This window comes from Miniopterus schreibersii (assembly GCF_964146895.1).
Source record: "Miniopterus schreibersii genome assembly, chromosome: 9".
NCBI lineage: Eukaryota > Metazoa > Chordata > Mammalia > Chiroptera > Miniopteridae > Miniopterus > Miniopterus schreibersii.
The window spans coordinates 62,737,494-62,760,290 of record NC_138118.1 but is presented as its reverse complement, the minus strand read 5'-3'; the positions used below and the strand labels follow the sequence as shown (position 1 = coordinate 62,760,290).

General features: G+C 39.5%; 1 protein-coding gene across 1 annotated transcript in view; it reads left to right on the top strand.

Moving 5' to 3' along the window:
• The window catches only part of COL28A1 (collagen type XXVIII alpha 1 chain), a 139,362-nt gene that overhangs the window by 25,878 nt on the left and 90,687 nt on the right, over positions 1 to 22,797 (top strand). Inside the window, exons 10-13 of the mRNA XM_081147142.1 lie at positions 47 to 91; positions 833 to 886; positions 17,519 to 17,587; positions 18,701 to 18,769. Of these exons, the coding sequence (XP_081003268.1) occupies positions 47 to 91; positions 833 to 886; positions 17,519 to 17,587; positions 18,701 to 18,769 (237 nt within the window). The remainder of the gene's footprint in view (positions 1 to 46; positions 92 to 832; positions 887 to 17,518; positions 17,588 to 18,700; positions 18,770 to 22,797) is intronic.

Below are 22,797 nucleotides of genomic sequence, written 5' to 3'. Positions count from 1 at the left end.
TGAAGATGGATATTTAGAGTGATTCACCATTAATTTTATTCCACAGGGATCCCCAGGGCCATATGGACCAAAAGGACCCAGAGGACTTCAGGTAAGGAGGCTAAAACCATATCTAAGTCTAGACTGGAACCACTTAGGAAGTTTTAAAAATCCTTTTGCCCGCTTGCATCGTGCCAACTCAATCAGAATGTCTGGGGATTGGAGCTAGGCATCAATATTTTTAAAGATCCCCAAGTGATTCCAATGTTCAGTCAAGTTTGGAAACTACTACCTTAATGTCTTAATAACTAATTCAGGCTCCCTAAAGATAGGTACCAGCAGGTGAGTCTACTTAGTGAGTGGTTGAAGGGATAAAAGTTTAAAAATTAGAGTCTAGGAAGACAGATAAAGTCAAAGTAGTTAAAAGCAGAATAACTGCTTTTGCAGTGCTACTCTAATAGAGTTGGAAGAGTCGTGCATTTTATCTAAATTAAGTGTTTGTATTGATTTGTCACTATAAGTAGCTGATGCTCAATAACAATGATTCTTTAAGGCATTTATTTAAGTTAGACACATCTCATAGATTTGAAAAAATAATCTGGATGATTTTTTTCTAGTCTGTGAACTTGCTTCTTCTACAGTTATAATGGGGGGGGGGGCTGGGGTGTGTGTGTGAAGAATTTCAGTATTTCAAAAAGTCTACTGAAAATTATACTCCACGCAAGATTTCCTAGACAACATCTAGTTAACCACCAACTCCTTTGTTTTAGCCTGAGATTGTGTCAGGGTAGGACAGTCACTCTAGTTATCATAGGGTCATTGAAACTAATTCTTGGTTTTCATCTTGGAGCAGGGCATCAGTGGACCTCCAGGGGATCCAGGCCCGAAGGGATTTCAAGGCAATAAGGTAATCCTGTTCTTGGGTTAAAGACAAGCAGAGTCCCTTTCTCCTAGTGAGCTATGGTAATGCATGTTTTTATTAGACAGAAGTCAATGGACTCTTCAAGGAAGCATCTTTGGAGAAACAAAATAACCTGCAGGCATATACATAGAATCATGTTCAAGTACATGTAGGAAGTCATTGGTATAGCTTTGTCATTTATTATTACATTATTCAAAGGGGCATTATTAAAAACAAACCATTATCAGAATCTGCAGCATTTCCTTGTTTGCTTCTGCCCTCTCTAGTCCTTATATGGCTCATTAGAAGCTGGTAAGTAGTAACAAGTTAAGTCAAATGACTCTCCCACATGCGCCAACTCAATATACATTTTATAAGGGAAGAGAATTTATAACTGTTATACCAAAAGAAATCAAGCTTTTTTGTTTTTAACAAGGGTGTAATGTGAGTCATCAGTGCCATGCTTGTCATGTGATCCCACAGATAACCAGGCAAGATGTAGGGAGGGGTCGAGTAAGAGCCAAACAAAACCAAAAATGCTATAAAAGGGTCTGCAGAAGGCTCTGTTTTCCAATGAGAGTGGCCATTAACTTGCTGAAAGCAAGCCTCCCAGTTCCTTTTTAATTCTTCTCAATGCCTAATAAATTTCATGGATATAGTAAATATCCAATAAACGGAGTTGAGTTAGTGACTGGAGATCTGTGGAATTTATGGCGTTAATAGCAGCTGAAGGTGAAGTCCCCAGAGGACTCTAGATAAAGACAATATTTTAAAAGTGCTATTAAATTTAAGTTGTGGGGAGCAGTTGGTCTACTTGAGTGTTCTGTTTTCAGAGGAAAGGGAGTGACAAGTATAGTATTTTTAATGAGATAATGACAGTGTGTGATTCCCCAGGCCACTTTTAATTGGCAAATTAAAATAGAATGGGCTTCTCCGCAGGAGCTCGCTCAAGCTGCATCTGGGGAAAGTGTCTTTTCCAGTCCTTGCCTATGATTAATTTTCTCTGGGGGAAAGAAATGGCTTTTTTGAATACCGAGTAGAAGGTTTTTATAAAATTGCTTTGGCTGTAGGTAAAATCCTGCAGCAAGAAAAAAAATATTTTGACAGTTCATGCTTATTTTTAGGATTCTTTGTATACCTAAGATGATAATTTTCACATGTTTGTGAAAGAGAGGCTTACAATCTGGGGTCAGGGTTGGAGTTTGCAACAGTAATAGAACTAGAGAATTTTTGAGCCACAAGGGATATTAGAGATCATACTGCCTCAAAGTTTTCACTTTGGAAAATAAGAAATAAAGCCTGGAAACCAAATGCTTGCCGGAGGCAGGGGCAGAGCCAGGCTCTTCAGCTCTGGAGGGCAACTGAGGAAGTGCTGGGTTGGGAGCAGGCTTGTGGCTTTGGGAGATGGTTGATGGCAGTCCATAAAAAGGTGCCCATTTGATCACTTCTCTTTATCTCTCATATAATTACTACTTAGGTTTTCCTTTGTAAATAAATTCATTTCAACAGAATTTAGCTTTTCATTCCAACCATGCACTTATTCTTAGAAAGAATAAATACATAAAAAGTTGAGTGCTTGGGGGAGCTTGTAATTTTGTGATGTAATAACACATCATGCTTGACTTTCACAACATCATAAAAGGAGTTGTTTCAAAAGTATTCGAGGACTTCATCACTTTTCTAAGGGCGTCTCCTAATTTATTTATTTTTAAATTGTGGTAAAAGATACATACCTAAAATGACCACTTAGATGTTAATCATGAATTTCACGGCCAGGTGAACATATAACGTTCACTGCCAACTGAAAAGATGTCAATTTCTAGAGCATATTCAAGTTGTTGGGAGGAGGTAAGATGGGAATGAGTCTCTTTTTTCTTCTAGTTATATTTCTGGTTTAAGGTCACAGGTGTAGTGGTCTCTGGACTCTTACTTTGACACTATTACTAATTTCCACTTCTCTTTGGATCTGTCAACCAGGGATGCATGTCACATTGATCACTATTTTTTAAAATTTTATATAGTTATGAGTGTATTGTATTATATTAAAAGTCAGGTTTCAGGGAATAGTTTCATTTTGCATCCCAGAAGGTACTTCTAAATCTTAAAGACTTAATAAGCTATTTTCTTCTCAATCTAAAAATAATGTTCTGTTTTACAGTGACATTTCATCCATTATCATTTTATCACAAAATATTTTTAAGAAATTGCTACTGCAATTTGCACAGAAACAGTCTTTAAAATCCAGTAATTCTGTATTTTTTAATGGGCACAGGGGAGGATTATCTATTTTTAAACTTCTATAATAGATAACACTTATTTATTGATTATTTCTATGTACAGATACAGTTCTAAATGCTCTTCAAGGCACACTCTTTTCTTACCACAAGATTAGGTACAGATTAGGTTACTAAGGCACAGAGAGTTTAAGCAATGGGTCCAAGTCTACACAGTGAGCCAGGGACAGAGCCAGAATTTAAACCCAGCCAATCTGCTCTTAACCACCATATTATATTTATCTCCTTAGAAAAAGTACTCAATTTCCTGAATAGTCGATCTGAGACAAATGCATTTCTTTTGGACAGTATGGAAATTGCATCTGTCTCCAGTTCTAATGTACTCTGGCTGGAAACAATAGTCTGTTCAGAGGTACCTTTCTAACTTGGCTATAATGTTTATCTAGAAATGCAGGAAAAGAAAGAAGGGAATTGCATGGGGAAAAAGAAACCAGTAAAGTGCTCTTTCATACATTTTGTTTCTTATAAGACCTTAAAATAAAAACCTTTAGATTTGTAACATTTGTAAATATTCCCTGAGAGGTTCTAGATGGGGCCTGCCTAAATTTATGAATGGTCTCTCTCAGGAATCACAATCCCCTTCTGTTGCTCTAGTGGTTGGATTTTCTTCGTCAAAGGATTTGCCGTCAAGGTGGCCAAAGAACAAAAGGGGGGGGGAATAGCATGTGATAAATCAAGAAAAAATGTGATTCTGGCCTTGTTTCACCATTTCTGTCATTAATATTTTCCACATGTAAAGTAGTTTCTATTTTGCCCTGAATGCCCTTGTTTCCTTAGAAACAAAACATAGATGTTCTTCATAATGAAGCCTTGGCTCCAAGGGCACCTCAGCCTGGTTCCCATATATGAGAGTCATGCAGTGGCATTCATAAGGAGAACATCCCATTAGTCTCTACATCAGTAGAATGAAAAGTGCCCAGGAAGACTTATCCCTAGGATGGAACTGAGAGTGTAACTCAAGGAAGAGCACCATGCTCTCTCAGTAGAAGCTGAGTGCCCAAGAACTCTGCACCAACTTTCAAGGGCTGCAGTGGTGGTTTGGGTGGCAGTCATATCCAGCTATGGAATGGGCCCTCTAATGACTGGAAAGAAGGCTCAAGATTGGCAGACCTCTCAAATCACGGAGAACAAACTAGCGACATTAGTCTTGAACAAATAAACAGATGCAGGGTGTGCGAGTCCACATTAGGTAATTTTGCCATTCCTTCATGTTTTCCTGAGGTTATTTCTGAAGGGTATTTTTTTTCCTCAAATCTCATGCAATTTTGCTCTTTCCAAGACCCTCTTTGTGTTCCTGGAAGGAGGGACAGCTCATCATGGCTTGACTAGGACGCAGATTGTGACATTTTGAAGTCTCCTAGTGCTAGAACTTCAGTGCTAAGGCCAAAGGGCACTAGGAAATAGCCCTGGTGTAATTTCCCAAGTCAAAGTACCACATGTGAATACCCAAACAATTAGAAATAATGTGATATATTATATATTAGTTTATCTCAATAAATGACTTGTCCTTCCTTCTTCTAACCTCTTCCATTGTTTTACTCTCAGATGTTCATATATTTCCCGCAGGGCTTTCTTCCCCCTAATGTTTCCTTCTTGCCCTCCACTCAAGAATAAGAAACTCAAAATCCTTTCATGTATGCGACTTGGTCTTACCTTACGTTCAGTTTTACTTCTGAGATGTTAAAAAAAACCATAGAGAAATGTCACCAGTCTGGTCCAGTTGAATAAGTTGGATATGGTGAGGGAAAATAATCTCCAGGGAATCAAACATCCATCATCTATCTAAAATGAACAAAGGACCTACTGTTAATGAAAAAAACAGAACCTATGTTACAAGAGGAGTAGTGAGGGCAAATTAGGCACTTAGAACACACCAGCATTCTGCGCCACCCCATGATTCTTAGACGCCCCAGTCCTCCTACCCACCTCTGTCCAGTTTCCATCATTCTCATGCCGTATTTTGAGGTTCCCAAGCGCAGTGGATATTTTTGAAGTAGCTGGCATTTTTATGAAGAAGTTAAGTAATAGCTAAATATACAGATCCTAAAATTAAAACTGTAAGCCTAGTAAACATCCCTATACAACATCCTGTTTTCTTCAAAATGCTCTATGAAAAGAGGTCATTTTTAACAAGAGGACTACTTGTCAACCCTTAACACAGCTACTAAGAATGCATAGGCAGATAATTTTGGTAGCTGGCAGTGTGTTAATCAAGTTTTCTTTGAGCTTCCATGTTTTGCGCCTTTAAACATTGCCAGCCTTCTTCAGATATGAACTGCTGGCAGAAGAATTGGACAGATACGTGCAGGTCCATCACTGTTTTAAAGAAAATATTTAAAGCAGAAGATCCAGTGATGGATTAGGAGCACAGCAATCACATCTGAGAGATATGAAAGTTTCATATGCACACTCATGCATGTTTCAGATAAGCAAAAAATAAAATAAGTATTTGTTGACTGAATGACTGAGTGGAAGGTTTTAAATGGAATGAGTTGTCAACAGGAGCATACCACAGACAGGCGAAACAAGCCTAAGCAGTCACTTAGTTTGTGAAGTTTGAGGCTATTGGAAACCTCTGAGAGAGCAGTTTCAATAGAGAGATTGGGGAGATGACAATGGGTTTTGGAAGGAATCAGAGAGAAGGGTGCAGTAGCCAGGAATTTTGACCATTCTTCCAAGATAGTTGGATAAGAGAAACAGTACAGTGTTGACATAAACCATCAAAAGCTTCTTTTGCATTAAATAATCTAATGTGTTATTTATACTTCCACTTTCTCCTAAGAGTGGCATGAGGACTTAGGACTTACTGTTTTTTACAGTTTCATATATACAATTTGATTGTTTTTTGTTGTTGTTGTTATTAATCCTCACTTGTGGATATTTTTTCCATTGATTTTTAGAGAGAGTGGAAGGGAGGGAGGGGGGAGAGCAAGAGACAAAGAGAGAGACAGATACATCGATGTGAGAGAAACACATCGATTGGGTGCCTTCTGCACACGCCCCAGCCAAGGCTGAGGATCGAGCCTGCAACTCAGGTCAGTGCTCTTGACTGGAAATTGAACCCACGACCCTTTGGTGTGCAGGCTGATGCTCTAACCATTAAGCCACACTGGCCAGGGCTACATTGTTTCTTCTAATGTTTTTTATAATATATATATATTTTTTCATTAGAACAGAATGTCAATATTTTCATTAGAACAGAGAAATCATTAATGAAGATTTATTAGTTTTAAAAATATATTGCTTGACTTGACTCAAAGTTAGCTTAGTAGATTTAGTAGGTCAACCTACTAAACATAACTGATATTTCAATTGTGGGTTGGAAGTAGTTCAAAACCACAAATACAAACAACTGCGAAGAATTTTAAACTTTCCCCTTATTAGTTCTCACACAACTCAAAAAACTAACAATTTCCTAACATTATGATGTTGCTTTCAAACCACTAAAATGAATCATGATTTGCAACAGGATATAACTCCTTATAACTCAATGGGAAGTAAATCAGCTGAAACATACGTGGACATCAGCGATTCCCAGCACAGAATAATAAATCAACAGAAAACTTTCTTTTTAAGTCCACAGCTCTCTTAACTGAATGACTGTAGTTTTGGCTTCATATAAAGTATTTTAAGTACAGGGTACTGGAACACGTCAGCTTTCCCAGTTGTCCAAAAGCAATAATGGGCCTTCTGGCTCAGGCTAACAACATTGAACAAGGTTGTGACCGCTCAGTGTAGAGCAGTGTAACAGGAAGAATCCCTTTACAATTCCAATTATAAATATATGTTTAATGAAGAATCAGAACCACGCCGCCAAACTAGATGAATGTTTTTCCTTTGGAGATGGCAAAGTCTAAATGCTATTTCTGCCCTTGGCCTATAATTAAAGGGAAAGAATCAGTAATCCAGCAATTCTTGTGGAAAGGGCTTTGACCTACATGCACATCTGCCCACCAGGACTCTAAATTAGCTTATTAACTCACTTGATGTGAGACAACTGATAGTGACAACTCGAAGCGGCTGCCAGAACATGTGGGATGTCAGCCAATGGCTTCAAGGTTGATGATTTTTATTCCCAAATCTCTGACGCTGTGGTTCTCAGCAGACTGCAGGTGTATGTGGTGTGTGAATGTGTGTGCAGATGTGTATGCAGAGACAGCTAAGGTGAAAACTCTGATGAACTGAGAAACCAAAATGCTGCCAACATTTCCCACAAAGGTACTGAGTCTAACCCACATGCCCAGTCCCTATTTCTAATGTGAAATAGAATCAGCTACTGCAATGTCTTCAGAGAGGTGTCAGAATTTTTAAAATAATAAAATCAGTGTCTTTAATTAATTCAAGTAAGTTGCAACAGCAACATCGCAACAGGGAAAATAAAGTATATTCCAGGAATAAGGTAAAACATATATAACATAGTATTTATCATTTTAACCATTTGTAAGTGTACATTCAGTGGTATTAAATACATTCACAATGTTGTATAATCGTCACCACTGTCTATAACCCAAAACTACTTCATCATCCCAACAAAAACATTGTACCCTTTAAACAATAAGTCTCCTTGTCTCCCTCTCCCCCCAGTCTCAAAAGTAAGTTTTTGAGAAACATATCACACTGTCCTTTGAAATCATCTTCTCTCATAAATCGATGTTTTCTTCTCAGATTTATGGAGAGGGTTCACCCTGAATATTTTCCAGCTATTTATTCTGTGCTAAAGGAATCCAGACAGTGTCCACCAGAGCTGTGATTCTTAGAAGCTCTCCCAGTGGGCTGCTGACTGGTCCTTCCTTTTAGGGAAAATGACACACAGTACCTTAGACTTTATTATATGTGATGAAGCCTGACTTTCCAATTAGATTGAACCATATGAACTGCCACTTTTGTAGGTCAAATTGATTGATTGACTATTGTCAATTTCACATGGTTTAACCTAATGGCATTAAAGAAAATGAGTTAAGTGTTAATAAGATCTGGTACAATAATATAATTTCAATAACCTTACTCACCAATTCTTTGTTATTATGAAGTTTTTTCTTCTTTGGAGTTTGGATAAGGAGGTGGAATATGTGAACCGTGGTCTTTTCTCTTACCCAAGTAGAAGGTATTCAGAAAAGACCGTAACTGGAGATTTGAAATAATGGTGGTTCCAAACTCACTGCAGTTGGTTAATAATTGGTTTATATGTGTAGAATGATATTGTGTGATCACAGTATTGCCAATTATAAGTTATGTTACCTTTATCACTAATTCAGTGACAACACTGATCTAGGCAAACATAAAGCATGCCTGAAATGACATGTGAGTCAGCTTGTATAAAGTAGATTTTCTCTTGGCTTATATTGTAGTTCAAGATTCCTGGCCTTCAAAGGATGGAATTTCAACTATGGGTAGATTGAAATTATCTGACTTTTGAGTTTTTCATCCTATGATAAAGATAATGAATTTTGTTTGCAATGAGGTGATTTTTGAACTACTTTAAGAATTGAAAAAGTCCCAAAGGGGCAGTTTGCACAGTGGCTCTAAAACCAGACTTCTGGGGTTCAAATTTAGCCTGCTGTTGTATTAGTTCTGTGACTTGGGCCACTTACTTTTCCTACCTATGCTTCAGTTTTCTCACCCATGTAATGGATTAATATCAGTACCTACCTCTTAAAGTTGTTTTGAGGCTTATATGAGTCAATGTATGTGAAGCACCTGGAGTAGCACTTGTTACATAGTAAATGCCATATGTGTTGACAATAATTACTAAGCAGTTAAGGACTTTGACAACCCCTCTTCTTATTAATGCAGAACAAGCCTAGTTTGATATGTGTTCTGAAAAGTATGCCTCTTATTACATAATGCTTTCTCTCAAATAAGAGAAACTAGGGGCTAAAAGTAGAGCTTGATTTAGCAAGTATTTGATAAACATTAAATTCCAGTTCCCCTTTCCTTCTTTCCAAAAAGGGGGCCTTTCTGGACTTTTTAACAAGCCTTTGTATAAAGTCATCACTTCCTTGAGTTTTAGCTAAGAGTGTATCTTGGCCATACTTGAACCACTTTGCACTTACAAAATGCTCATCCATCATTTTGTTCCACTTGGAAACTATGAGAATATTTGTCACAAGACTTAAAATATTAGTGTCGGTGCTACACATATCTGGGAAATAATAGAAAGAGTTGCTAAAACATCCATATAATGTTAAAAAAAGCTCATGGCCTGATTAAATTGTTCATAATTCCATTAGTCGAGAAATGGTGAAGTTCTATCCTCAAAAATTTCCAAGAGTCTTGGGCAATCATTCATTATTTATTATCTTTGGGAAAGGAAGGATGTTGGTTTTGGTTGGAGTCAGTGCCAGGAAATAGGAGTGTTGGGCTTCTCTAGCTGGATTTTTCATACAGTGTAAGCTTAGGTCACCTATCAGGATTTCATTACTCCTTCAGCTGAAAAAAAATTATGAATTGTATCTGGGTAGGTATGAAAGAGAAACTGTTTAAAAGGTACTTGATATCACTATGTAATTCATATACAGTTGCTGTTGGTTGAACACCTGAGTAAACCGGGGGGATCTGCAGAAGAGCATTTCCAATGTCCCAACTCCCCCAGCCTAGGCCAGGTTTCCTTTTTTGTTTGCCCCCAGCAGCTAGCACAGCACCTCACCCCTAGTTGCTGCTCAGTAAATGCTGCACGGATGGTTCAATATCAATTGGGTGAGCACTGAAAATGCAAAACTAGGCCAAATCACATGATGTCCTCCCCACAGTCTAGGGTGAGACATATTAACTAAAGGCAAAGTTGCCATTATAAAGAATGCTCAGGAAAAGAGGGAAATGGTACTACTGGGGATTTCACCGGACCAGAGAAGCCTTTCCTGAAACCATACTGCTTAAAATAAGATCTGAAGGATGAATCAGAATTGACAAGGGACAGAAAGAGGAGAAACAAGATGGCGCGGAGGTAACAGCTGCCCCCGCCGCCTCCCGCAACCGCATCAAAATCACAACTAAAATACAGAACCACCAGCACTCAGAGCCTCCTGAGACCTGGCTGCACAGAAGCCCCACAACCAGGGACCTGAAGAAGCACCGAAACCGGTAGGAGGGGCCGAGACACGGGCGGATCGGGGCTGAATCGCAGAGACCCGGCAACGGGCCCACCCCCGGGGCCTCGGGTTACACCTGGGAGGGAATCTTGGTGGCGGAGGTTTCCCAGAGGAATGAGGGGGTCCCAGTCCCACATCCGGCTCCCAGCCCAGGGCCCCAGGGCTGGGAAGAGATGTCCCCACAACTCCGGGCTGTGAAACCAGCGGGGACTGTCCCTGAGGGTCGCGGAGGCTGCGGGAGCCCCAGCAGCTCCTCTAAAGGGCCCGGCACGGACTCACTCGGACGCTCCCTCCGAGCCCAGCGCCGGGAGCGGCCTGAAGGGACCCGGGACACTCGGGGGGGAACTAACCTGCCTGAGATCCGGGCGAGAGGCGGAGGGCGGCTTCCTCCCAGGCAGAAGGGCTGGCAGAGGCCGTGGCTCCCTTGGCGAGTCCTCCCCGCACAGCCGGCAGGCAGGCGCCATATTTGAATCGCCAGCACCTGACTCACACCTTTGGCCCCGCCCCGTGATTCCCGGAGGCCCCGCCCCTCCCACCTGCAGCTCATCCAGGCCATTTCCAGGGGCTTTTCTGTGCAAGTAGCCTCTCCAGCCTCATGCTTAGGACTTTCCTAAAATCTTTCAAACCAGCAGCAGCTGCCCCATATGGCTTGGTAAGAGGCCCCAGGCCTGGCACTAGTGGCAGCCTGCACTGGCTCATAGGTTGGCCTCTCCTGGGCTCCTCCAAGCCCAGCACAAGTAGCAGCCAACTACAGTTTGCTGAGTAGCTCATGCTGGGTGACCCTGGGCAAGGCACTGGCACAGGCTGACTTTGCACCTCCCTGGAGGCCCCAGAGACAGTGCACCTGGTGGTCAGACTTGGCCATGCTAGATTACAACCCTACAACAGCCACGAGTGACACACTCAAGGGGCGCACTTGGTGAACACCAAAGCCCCACTGAAGTAAATCCTGCTCCATAGGGGTGTCTCCAGCACAGCAGCTCTCTGGCTGTAGTTGCAGCTGGTCGTCACAGCTGATTGGTCTGGGGGTCAGTTCCTCCTAGTGACACCAACAGCAACCAAGGCTCAACTACAACAGGACAGTGCACACAGTCCACACAGGGGAGCACCTGGAAGGCCCAGCTCAGGTGACTGGGGAGGCTGAGCCACTGGACCCTCCAGGACACCTACTACACAAAGCCACTCTACACATTCCAGGAGATATAGCAGCTCTACCTAATACATAGAAACAAACACCAGGAAGCAGCCAAAATGGGGAGGCAAAGAAACATGTCACAAAGGAAGGAACAGAAGAAATCTCTAGAAGAGGAACTAAATGAAATAGATCCAAGCAAGCTAACAGATGCAGAGTTCAGAATTTTGTTTATAAGGATGTTTAAGCAGACTATTAGGGAAATAACTGAGAAAATCGATAACATAATAAAGTACCAATTTGAAATGAAGTCTACACGAACTGAAATGAAGAATAATTTACAGGGAATCAACAGTAGAGTAGAGGACACTGAGAATCAAATCAGCAATTTGGAACATGAGGAAACAAAACACACCCAACCAGAAGAGCAAAAAGAAAAAAGAATCCACAAATATGAAGATAGTATAAGGAGCCTCTGGGACAACTTGAAGAGGCCCAACATTTGTATTATTGGGGTGCCAGAAGGGGAAGAAAGAGACCAAGAAATTGAAAACCTATTTGAAAAAATAATTACAGAAAACTTCCCCTACCTGGAGAAAGAAAAAGACTTATAATTCCAGGAAGCACAGAGGGTCCCAAACAAGAGGAGCCCAAAGAGGCCCACACCAAGAGACATCATAATTAAAATGCCAAAGGTTAAAGACAAAGAGAGAATCTTAAAAGCAGCAAAAGAAAAGCAGTTACAAGGGAGCACCCATAGGACTGTCAGCTGATTTCTCAACAGAAATCTTGCAGGCCAGAAGGGAGTGGCAAGAAATATTCAAAGTGATGAAAAACATGGAACTACAACCAAGATCGCTCTACCAAGCAAAGCTTTCATTTAGAATTGAAGGTCAGATAAAGAGCTTCACAGTTAAGAAAAAGCTAAAGGAGTTCATCACCACCAGACCAGCACTACAGGAAATGTCAAAGGGTCTTTTTTAAGAAGAAGCTAACAAACAAAAGAATGACGAACTAAATAGATCCAGAGACATTGACACATGCAACAGACGATCATATTTCAGAGGAAAGAGAGAAGGGGGCTGGAGGGTGGGAAGAGATTAATCAAAGAAGTAATATGCATATATGCATAACCCATGGACACAGCCAATAACGGGGTGAAGGCCTGAGGAGGGGGTGGGAGTGGAGTGGAGGGGGTCAATTGGGGAGAAAAAATGGGACACCTGTAATACTCTCAACAATAAAGATAAATTTAAAAAAAGAGAATTGACTAGGAAAATAGGGAAGTAAGAATATCCCAGATAGGTAAAATAGTACGTGCAAAGATCCTGTGGCAGAAAGAAACATGGCAAGTATAAGGAACTGAACAAAGGTCAGTGCTGCCAGGGTGGCGTGTGAAGAAGGAACTAATAACAGATGGGATAGGAAAGGCCACAAGACCATACTGTACAGGAGCTAAAAGCCTTGTAACGAGCTCTGTCTTTACCCTAAGAGTGAAGGGAAAGGCTTTGAAGGGTTTTACTCAGATTAAAATGCAAATGAGAAGGCTGCTCTGGCAGCAGTGAGGGGAATAAATTAGAGTGTGCTGAAATGCATACATGTAGAGTACTAAGGAATTTATTGTAGTCTGAGCAGAAGATGATATTAATTTGGGGTAGACTGTAGAGACATGGTAGCAGATCGAAAAGATGGATGGATTTGAGAGAGATTTAGGAGGCATATTGCCAGGCACTGGTGATGCATTGCATATGGTGAATAAGGGAGGGAGAGGTGTCCAGAATGAGTCCTAGGGTCTGGCTTGACCCATGGAGGGACTGTGGTGCCCTTTCCTGAGATAGAGAATGCTGGAAGGTGATCAAAACAGCAAATGGAAGATATGAGTTTGTCTTTGGAAATTATGAGTTTCTTTTAAAAATCTCTTTTTCCTGATTTTCCTTTACGCTGTTTTTGTCAGCTCACATTTCTTTTTCTTGGCCACTGTCTTCCCAACTTCCCACAAGACATCTCTGTTCTTCCACTCCCACTTCATTTAATTGTTGGTACTCTCCGTGGTTCTGACCTGAGCCTCCAGCCTGTGATTTAATCATTCTAAATCTGTGGGGTCCAGTACAATGGCCATATATGTCTACTGAGCGCTTGAAATGTGGCTCGTGCAAATTAAGATGTTTCATAAATGTTAAATACACATAGGCTTTCAAAGTCATAGCATTAAAAATAATGAAAAATTAAATCATTAATAAGATTTTTATATTGATTATATGTTGAAAGGGTAATATTTTGGATATATTGGGTTAAGTGAAATATATTATTACTTTCCTTATGTGGCTACTATAAAATTTAAAATTACATGTGTGGCTCATTGTGTACTTTTAGTGGACAGCACTGCTCCAGACAGTAACTCTATTGTCACCTCATTCCTGTCCTTTTGAGCCCATGGCTTACTGTCCCCAGAACATTTCGAATCATTTTATGTCTTATATACTTTCCTTTTCCTGAACTTCTGCTCCCCTTTTCTACCAGACAAGATATAATTCCTACTTCTTTGTTCAGAGCACATATCACCTCTACTATATGAAATGTTCCCAATTCCTTAAGGCAGAATTAAACATTTCTGCCTCAGAGTCTTACATGCTCTGTTAATGTCTTTATAATACCTAATTTACATGCTTTAATCTTGTTTTATGTTCATTTTTCTGTCCAGCCAGATTGTAAGTGTCTGAAAGTGCAGGTGCAACCTGATTTATGTCTGTAATTATGTAACCGGGTGCTCAGTATCAGGCTGGTGCTCAAGGAAAGCCTGATGAATAACAACTGAATCTGCACCCATTAAACAGCTACCACGTGACTGGTTATGACTTAGATATTCTACAGACAATATCTTGAGTCCTCTCGACAAGCCTGTAAGGTAGATATAATCATCTTCATTTTGTGTTTGAGGATCTTACAAAAGCTCAAAATGTTAGTAAATTATAGAGCTAGTATTCAACTACAATGGCTGACTCCAAAGCTGTTTTTTCCCCTCTGATTTCATACACGCTGAAAAATAGATTAAAAAATGTGGAGATTATATTTCAACATCATATTGTGGAAAAATACCTATTTTCTAGGATTGTTAGAAGATTAAATAACGCATATAAAGTGTCGGGGCAGTCCTTGGGAATAGGTGGTTTAATTAAGCATTGGCTTCCTTCAATCTTGAGGCCCATAGTGTAAAAGTTTTTAATTTCTGAGAAGGACCAAAGTGGCCGACCTGACTTCAGTGATGCCCCTGCACTTGCTCGCGCACATTCACACTCGCTGGACGTCGTAAGAAACAGAGGCCCTCTGGGGCCACCGCTTTTACCCAGTCCTCTTTGCACGTGCCTGTGATGGTTAAAGAAAGTGAAGTAGAGAAATAATAAGTAATACTCAGGGCATTCATCTGTGTGTGTGTGTGTGTGTGTGTGTGTGTGTGTGTGTGTGTGTGTGTGTTTGCTGGTGCAGGTCGGGGCAAGAATAATAGCAGAAAAGGAATCAAGTCTGGAGTCTTACCAGGGCTGTGTTGCCTTGGAAATTCCCAGAAAATCATTCGGAATACAGTGCTGACTCTCCTCTCTTGTTCTGTCTTGCCCAGCTGTGGTACTTTACAAAAAGGACTACTTTTTTTTTTTTTTTTTTTTGGCATCTCAGGAATCTTTGTAGGAAAGGGAAAGGGGAAGTATGAAAAGGGAAACGCTCGTTGCTGGCCAATACTGGCCTGCAGGTCCAATGCTGAGATGCTAGGCCCCTGAGAAAGCAATTGAAACAAGTGAAATGTGAGGGTATGTACTACAGGGCTGTGCTCAGGTAGGGGAAAGCAATCCCTCTGTAAGCTTCAGATCCTTGTAATTTCCCCGAAAGAGCAATATTAAGAAATCTCCCAGTTGCTACTGATACTTGACTAAAGCTAAAGGGAGCTCGTAGGCTCAAGAGTAAGACCGTTACTTCTCTTGATTCTCCTGGCTTACACATTTCAAGGTAACAACCGCATTGCTGCCTTGTGCATAGCAGAGGAAGCTTTCTCACCAACCTGTGCTCCTTTGTTCTAGATCAAACACACAGGCAAGGACTAAGTAGGACAGAGCTTCTGCTACTTAAAAAAATTTTAAATTCTCTTCTAAATATATAATATGTATGACATATACAATATTTAACAACCTTCTGACCCATTACAGAATCAAACTACATACAAAAGGGTCAGAGAATAAATACAATAAAGGAATTTAGGGCTTATATCATTATTATTATTATTGTTATTATTATCATCATTTAACATTTTATTTTATTTTTATTTTTTAAATATATCTTTATTGACTTCAGAGAGAGGAAAGGAGAGGGAGAGAGAGAGAGAAACATCAATGATGAGAGAGTCATTGATCGAGCCCGCAACCCGGGCATGTGCCCTGACCGGGAATCGAACCCTGATCGCCTGGATCCCAGGTCGACACTCAACCGCTGAGCCACACCTGGCCAGGCATCATTTAACATTTTAACTAGTGCTTTGAGTTGAGGAACCATGTCTTAAACATCTCTGTATTTCCTTTGCTCCCCTCCACGTAGCATGTACTTGGTGTTCCTTTGCTGAGTAATGGACGCAATCACCACACGCAGTATAACTGACAAGGAGATACCAACTTGAGTGGACAGCACAAGAGGTTGTAAGGAAAAGGTTCTTTGAAGTGAAAACCTGGATTCTTTAGGAAACTGAATATTCTCTAGCACTTCAATCAAACTTTGAGATTAAGAAAACAGCTTTAAATTGAGGGAGAACTTTTGATCTGATATTATATAGAGAGAAATTCCACGGCCAGGAACACGTCAAAAATAACAATGGCAGTTACCTGGCTGCTCCAGAAAACTTAATCTAGGTAGACAAAGAACTACAACCTTGAACTTGAAAGGGAAAAATTGAAGTTGATTTACCTGCCAAATTGACTTGTACTCAAAAGGATGAACAGAAGGTACTTTTAAATTCAATCCACTCACATGCCAAAGCATCATAAACTCTCACAAGGAACTGATTTTGAAGTAACCGCTCTGGGACGCAGATTCGTCATCTGTGAAATGGATGAGCTTGACGCTCCTGTTCAGTTCTGTAAGGCCTGAATTCGATGCCAGGCCTGCTACATAGTAGAAGCATTAATGGAAAATGCCCTGGCTTCTAGTAACAGGCATCTTGACTAATAGTGACTTGCATCAGAAGCACTCTTTTTGTTGAACAGACAGAATATTTGAAGGTAGATGGTCCAGGGCAGAATCAGTAGCTTAATGAGGTCCTCCAGGAGCTTGGCAGGCTCTTTTAAATGGTTTCTGCATCACCCTCTTCAACCGTTGGCAGTCATTTAGAGACTGTTGCCTCAAGGCTATAGACAGCAATCACAGCTCCAAGAAGGTAAGAGGAGGCTGAGGCAAAAGGTTTCTCTGCATTCAATAACATCCCTACATTTGTCTGAACTCAGCCAAAGGGCCAACCTAGACTAGCCAGGGGCCAAGGAAAAGGAGATTCTAGGCTTGCATTAGACAAATTTTCATTCATCCTACATCCCGAGGGCAAAGAATAGCTGCCCATGACCCAAACAGGTCAGATTTCTAACAGCAGGGAAGGAAAGAGGAGAGAAGATGGTCATTGGGTAGAAAATAATATATGTCTGCCAGAAACGCTTAATAAAGATTTGTTGAATGAACAAGTGAGGGCTGCATTATAATTTTCATGGATCCTAAAAACTTTGCCTTTGTGGGCCCCTCCTTCCTAAAAATATGTTAAAAATAGTGTTTTACAACTGAGCTGATATAAAGATAAATAAAATCCAGACTGAATTCAATTTTATGTATTCATTCTTATTATGTTTATTTTTAAATTCTGGTTTAAAAAATAAAAATGGAAACATTTTTTGTGAGCCTTAAATACTGCGCCTACTATGCCCAGTGGACAATTCCACCCTGGGTTAATGATGTGTTTCTGACTGATTTGTAAACCGTTGAGGGCAGAGACTGTGTACTAGTTTTCATTGTTGCCCTCGAGGCCCCTATCACATCACTATGAATCTAAGAGCTGCCCAACAAATATTACTTACTTTAGCTAACATGTCATTATTTCTTCCTCTAGGGTGAGCCAGGTCCTCCTGGTCCTTACGGTCCTCCGGGAGTCCCTGGTATTGGACAGCAAGGTATTAAGGTAAAGATACATGACTCTTTGCCCATTGATGATTTTTGAATTTATTGTAGGGGTTGGAGGAGCTTTGATTTAAATTCTGCTCAGCCTTGCCCTCATAGGTACAAGGAGGCTGCTTGCAGAAGTTACTTACAGTCGGGATACCTGGACACTGAGTGCCCTGGTCAGGGGCAGTTACCACAAGAATAATCAATGCATTTTGTTCTTTGGTTGGGATGAAAAAATTTGCTTGTCTTCAAATACCCACCTTCTTGCCAATGTACATCTGGTTCTGTTGACTTCCCATGCACTGAAAAGTTAACATGCAAAATGTTATTGGGACGTGAAACACCTTCACACATCAACTATCACATGCTCACAGTAAATAAGCCTATGGGGGCCAAAACCAGAAGAACCATGACACTGAAAAGTTAACGTTGACAGGAAGGTTTGTGGGGAACCAGAAAGGACTGAAATACCAACACCCTGCAGCCTCTGCATCGTGCAGGGTGAATAGAGCTTATTTTAAATGGATTTTCTATGTCTTGGGGCCAAAAAGATGTTGATGCAGGACTGAAACAGAGAGTGGGACAGAACAGTACACTCTGAATGTAATCAACTGTCACCACGGATGGCATTTACACAACAGCACAGGGAAGGTTGAGGCTTCAGGGAAGGTGGAGTTTATATTGGTGGAGTTATGGGAGACGGGTTTCTGAAGGAGATAAAGTGTGAAACAGAACTGAGAGGAGAGGTGACATGGAACAGAATGGGGGGGAAGGGCAGCCTTCCAGGGTGGTGGCGAGGGGGCAGGAACAGCGTGAGGATGGCCAGCGTGGTTCTCTCAGTAGCCAAAATGAATCACACATAGACCATCCTGCAATTACTACACAGCAGTTTCTGAAAGCGGACGTGCCATATTGCTCTTAGACAAGAAGGGATGCTGAACATTTTAGGGTAGTTTGTTCACTTCAATTCAAGCCATTCCTCCTCCTCCAGATTTCTTAAAATCTTTATGAAATGAGAAAAGTTTGGCTGTTTTGCTATATATGTTTGCTGAAATTTTTAGAGTATTTTGTGCTATGTTTCTTCTATATTTAAAACTCAAACTTTCATTTGATGATTTCTTTCTCTTAGGGGGAGAGAGGCCAGGAAGGAAGAACAGGGGCTCCGGGACCAATTGGCGTTGGTGAGCCAGGCCAGCCAGTAAGTAGCAAGAAATTCTAGATGGAATAAGAACAGACATAGTTATGTGCTCCTTCTGGTTAGAATAAATGGTTCAGTTAGTCCATTTGTATCTTTTGGACAACAATAGACAATAAATATGGTAGAACCAGATATAAGTGTCATTTTTCATAATGTTTGAAAGAGGGACACACACACAAGCACACACATATACAGGGAGGGGCAAAACTAGGTTTATGGTTGTGAGTACACAAAACAGTTTATTCTTGTATTATTATTAATCATTGTATTATTTTCCATACAAGCAACTGTAAACTTACTTTTGCCCCACCTGTATATATGTAGGATATGTACCGCTGGCTCTCCCTTACTGTAATCTCTTACAAGATGAATCGGTTTGTTCAAGAAGGATAATTCTTATGTGTCAACATTTCCTAGGAGATAAGAGATCTGGATTCAGGCCTAATGTCTGTACTTTGTAATTTACTTTCCTGTAACTATGAGAAATTCATTGACAATGAGGGTTTTGCCCGTTACCCAATCCAAGAGTGGACTCTAAAGCTGATATTAATGATGGTAGAGAGGCCATACCTGTGTTATTTGCAGGTTCTACTTCATGTAGCTTTGAAGTTTCTTTTTGTTGGAAAAGAAAAAAAATATTTCTAGCAAAAGAGATCTGAAGAGGAAATGAATAAAACATGACCATTCTAGCATAAGAAGCTTCTTAACTTTTCAAGTAAGCATTGTCCTAGAAAAGAACAATAGCTGACTCACTGGGGTACAAGCGGAAACATAGTTGAACTCCCAATTTGTTTGTGCATCGCATAGTTCCTCATGTGTAAATAGTAACAGAAGTGTGCTTCCCAGCTGTATTCTATGAGTGGAATGGGAGCATATTGCTTGAGGATTAGCTTTTCACTAATGTCTACGTGCACTAATTCAAAAAAGAACACATCTTATAGAGGAAAGATATACTAGATTAATTATCTAGAGATCAGTGATGAAGTCTGTTTCTACTAACTAGATGGTGCCCTTAATGATAAAGCCTGGAGAGAGAAGAAATCAGCTTTCTTGCAGACACTGCTAGTTTTTCACTGGAGAGGCTGGTAACCTAGAAAACTGGAGGGACAACAACTAGAAAGAAAGACACAGGCACATATAGATCGCCATGTGTACAGGGAATACAGCAGAGAATCTAGGATTTTAAAAGCAGAATAAACAAGAATCTTTTATCAGTGCTCAGAATAAGTGGAAATAAAAATGAACTAAAAAAATAAATTTTTTTAAAATGAGCTGCTAAAAAATATAGAGGATTTAGTGAACTTCCACCAGATAACCAAATCTTAATATTCTGCTACACGTGCTTTAGATTTTCTTGAAAAGACATAAAACATTATGTATACAGTCAAGTTTACATAATCTCTTCCAGAAAAACAGAAGAGGAAAGAACACTTCCCAACTTATTTTATGAGGCCAGTTTTTCCCTGATACCAACACAAGACAATGACAATACATAAAAAGAAAACTATAGAATAATATCCCTCATGAATATAGACAAAAACATCCTTAACGAAATACTGGCAAATAGAAGTCAGCAACATATAAAAAGAATTATATGACGTGACCATATGGGGTTCATTCCTGGATGCAAGACTGATTTAATAATTGAAAGTTAATCAATATAATACATCATATTAATAGGCTAAAAAATTACATGATCATATAAAAAGAAACAGAAAAGCATTCAAAAATTTTTTTTTAAACTTCAACATTTAAAAAAAAATATGTCCTATTGATTTCAGAGAGAGGAAGGGAGAGGGAGGGAAAGAGACAGAAACATCAATGATGAGTCATTGACCGGCTGCCTCTCGTACGCCCCCTGCTGGGGATCGAGCCCACAACCCGGGCATGTGCCCTGACAGGGAATCGAACCCTGATCTCCTGGATCCTAGGTCGATGCTCAATCGCTGTGCAGTGCAGGCCGGGGACATTCAGCAAAATTTAAAATTCAAACCCCTCGTGAACCCTCAGAAACTAGGAATAAAAGGGAACTTCAACTTCTACAAACAAACAAAAACCAAAAAGACCCCAAACTACAGCTAACATTATACTCAATGTCGAAAAGGCAAAATCAAAAACAAAGATTTCTGCATTCACCAGTCTTATTCAACGTAGTTCTAGAAGTCCTAGCCAGCATAATAAAGCAAGAAGAGGAAATAAAAGGCATAAAGATCACAAAGAAGAATTAAAGTTGTCCCTATTAGCAGATGACATAATGGTCTTTGTAGAAAATCCCCAGAAATCTATACCACACCTCCTAGAACTAATGACTGAATTCACTGAGGTCATAGGATGCAAGCTGAACATACAAAATCAATTTTATGTCTATAGTCCAGTAACAAATATAGAAACTATCATCTTTAATTATTTGATTACCACTCATTTTGTGCTGGTTTCATAGGTGACTGATTCATGAAAAAGAAATCGATTCAGACTCTCAGGGTGATCTGTTTGTTCTTTTGTGTGAGGTTAGTCAAAGCACTACTAGTAAAACATTACTCCCTGAAGTAAAACTGTAATTACTTTGAGGTTAAAAATAAAGTGCATGGCATGTGTGAATATTATAGACAATTTTTATTATTATTTAATATATTTATCTTTAATGCTTGCCATGTATATTAAAAAACACTTTATTAAATATCTACACTATTTAGATTATTAAGGAAAGTAATAAAATAATGGATAATTATATTTTATCTTGCTAATGTCTCAAACAAAGCATTTCACTGACAGACTATGCTAATAATAGATAATGAGTTTCCTCTATTATATTTTTTTATTAGAGGTATCCATTAGACACCAAATAAATATGTCATAGTTGCAATTGATTCTCATGGCCTTTGAAAAGGACACTGAGTTTTTTATAGAAGCATTTCTATCTTTAAAGAATAATCCATTGATCCCGTCTTAATAAATTAAAAATATAATTCATCTAACCCAAGTATCTGCTCTCTCTCTTCTCTGCTTAACAATCCTATCTTATCCTAACTGCTCAACTAGAGAACTTGAGAGTACGCTGATGGTGTGGAATATTATTTTGACAGTTTACAGTAACTGAACCTTGGCTCTCCATTTTTAAAAATGCTCCTAAGTGATTGCTCACCAGCATTAACTCTTTGTTCTCAGCAGTTTGGAACACGTGGCTCCTAAAAGCCTCTATTATTTTCATTTTCACCTTAGCTGATGTATTCTAGAAATGCAGAGAAGGAAGGATCCCTGTTTATCCTGTGCAGCAGGCCTCTCTTGATAGTATCAACCATTCATGCTGAGACTACCTTTTTTGTCAAAATGTCCATAAAAGGACATTCTTAGTAACTGATTCAAGTAAAATAATTTTGATAGTGATAGGAAATACTAATTGTGTGCTTAATATATAAAAGCTTTAAATCTCTCTGACTTAATCCTTACGTTAATACTTGAGGTTGAGGTAGGTGCTGTTGTTACCACCATTGTGATGAGTTTGCTGAGCTTTAGAGAGATTAAATTATTTGTTTAAGGTCACATTGCTAATACTCAGTCCAAATGACACCAAAATCTGCTTTTAATTATCATGCAAGACTATGAACTCCATGAGACAGAAAGCAGGTCTGTGTGCTCTTCTTAGAGCCTAGCACAGAGCTTTGCACCTCTTAGGCATTTGGTAAATATTAATTGAATGAAAAAAAATATTGAATGAACTGGAAAATAGACTTCTTTGCATTTAGTAAAAATTGTGTTATTTTTATTTGTCATATCATTGGGAAAGAAGATAATCGGTCAATATTTCTTTTTGTAGAGTGTGTGATGTTAGCTAGACATTGTCTGGTTTGCAATCCAGTTTTCATGCTTGTATTTATTTTTCCCCTAGTTAATTGCTCTAACATTAGAGTAAGTTGTCATGAATATTAATGCTTTTATTAAGAACTAAAAAACTAGGTTTTCCCATAAACACAGCAATTTAAATGGAATTAAATGTTAGTTTTTTATTTTAATTAAAACCTTTACTAAAT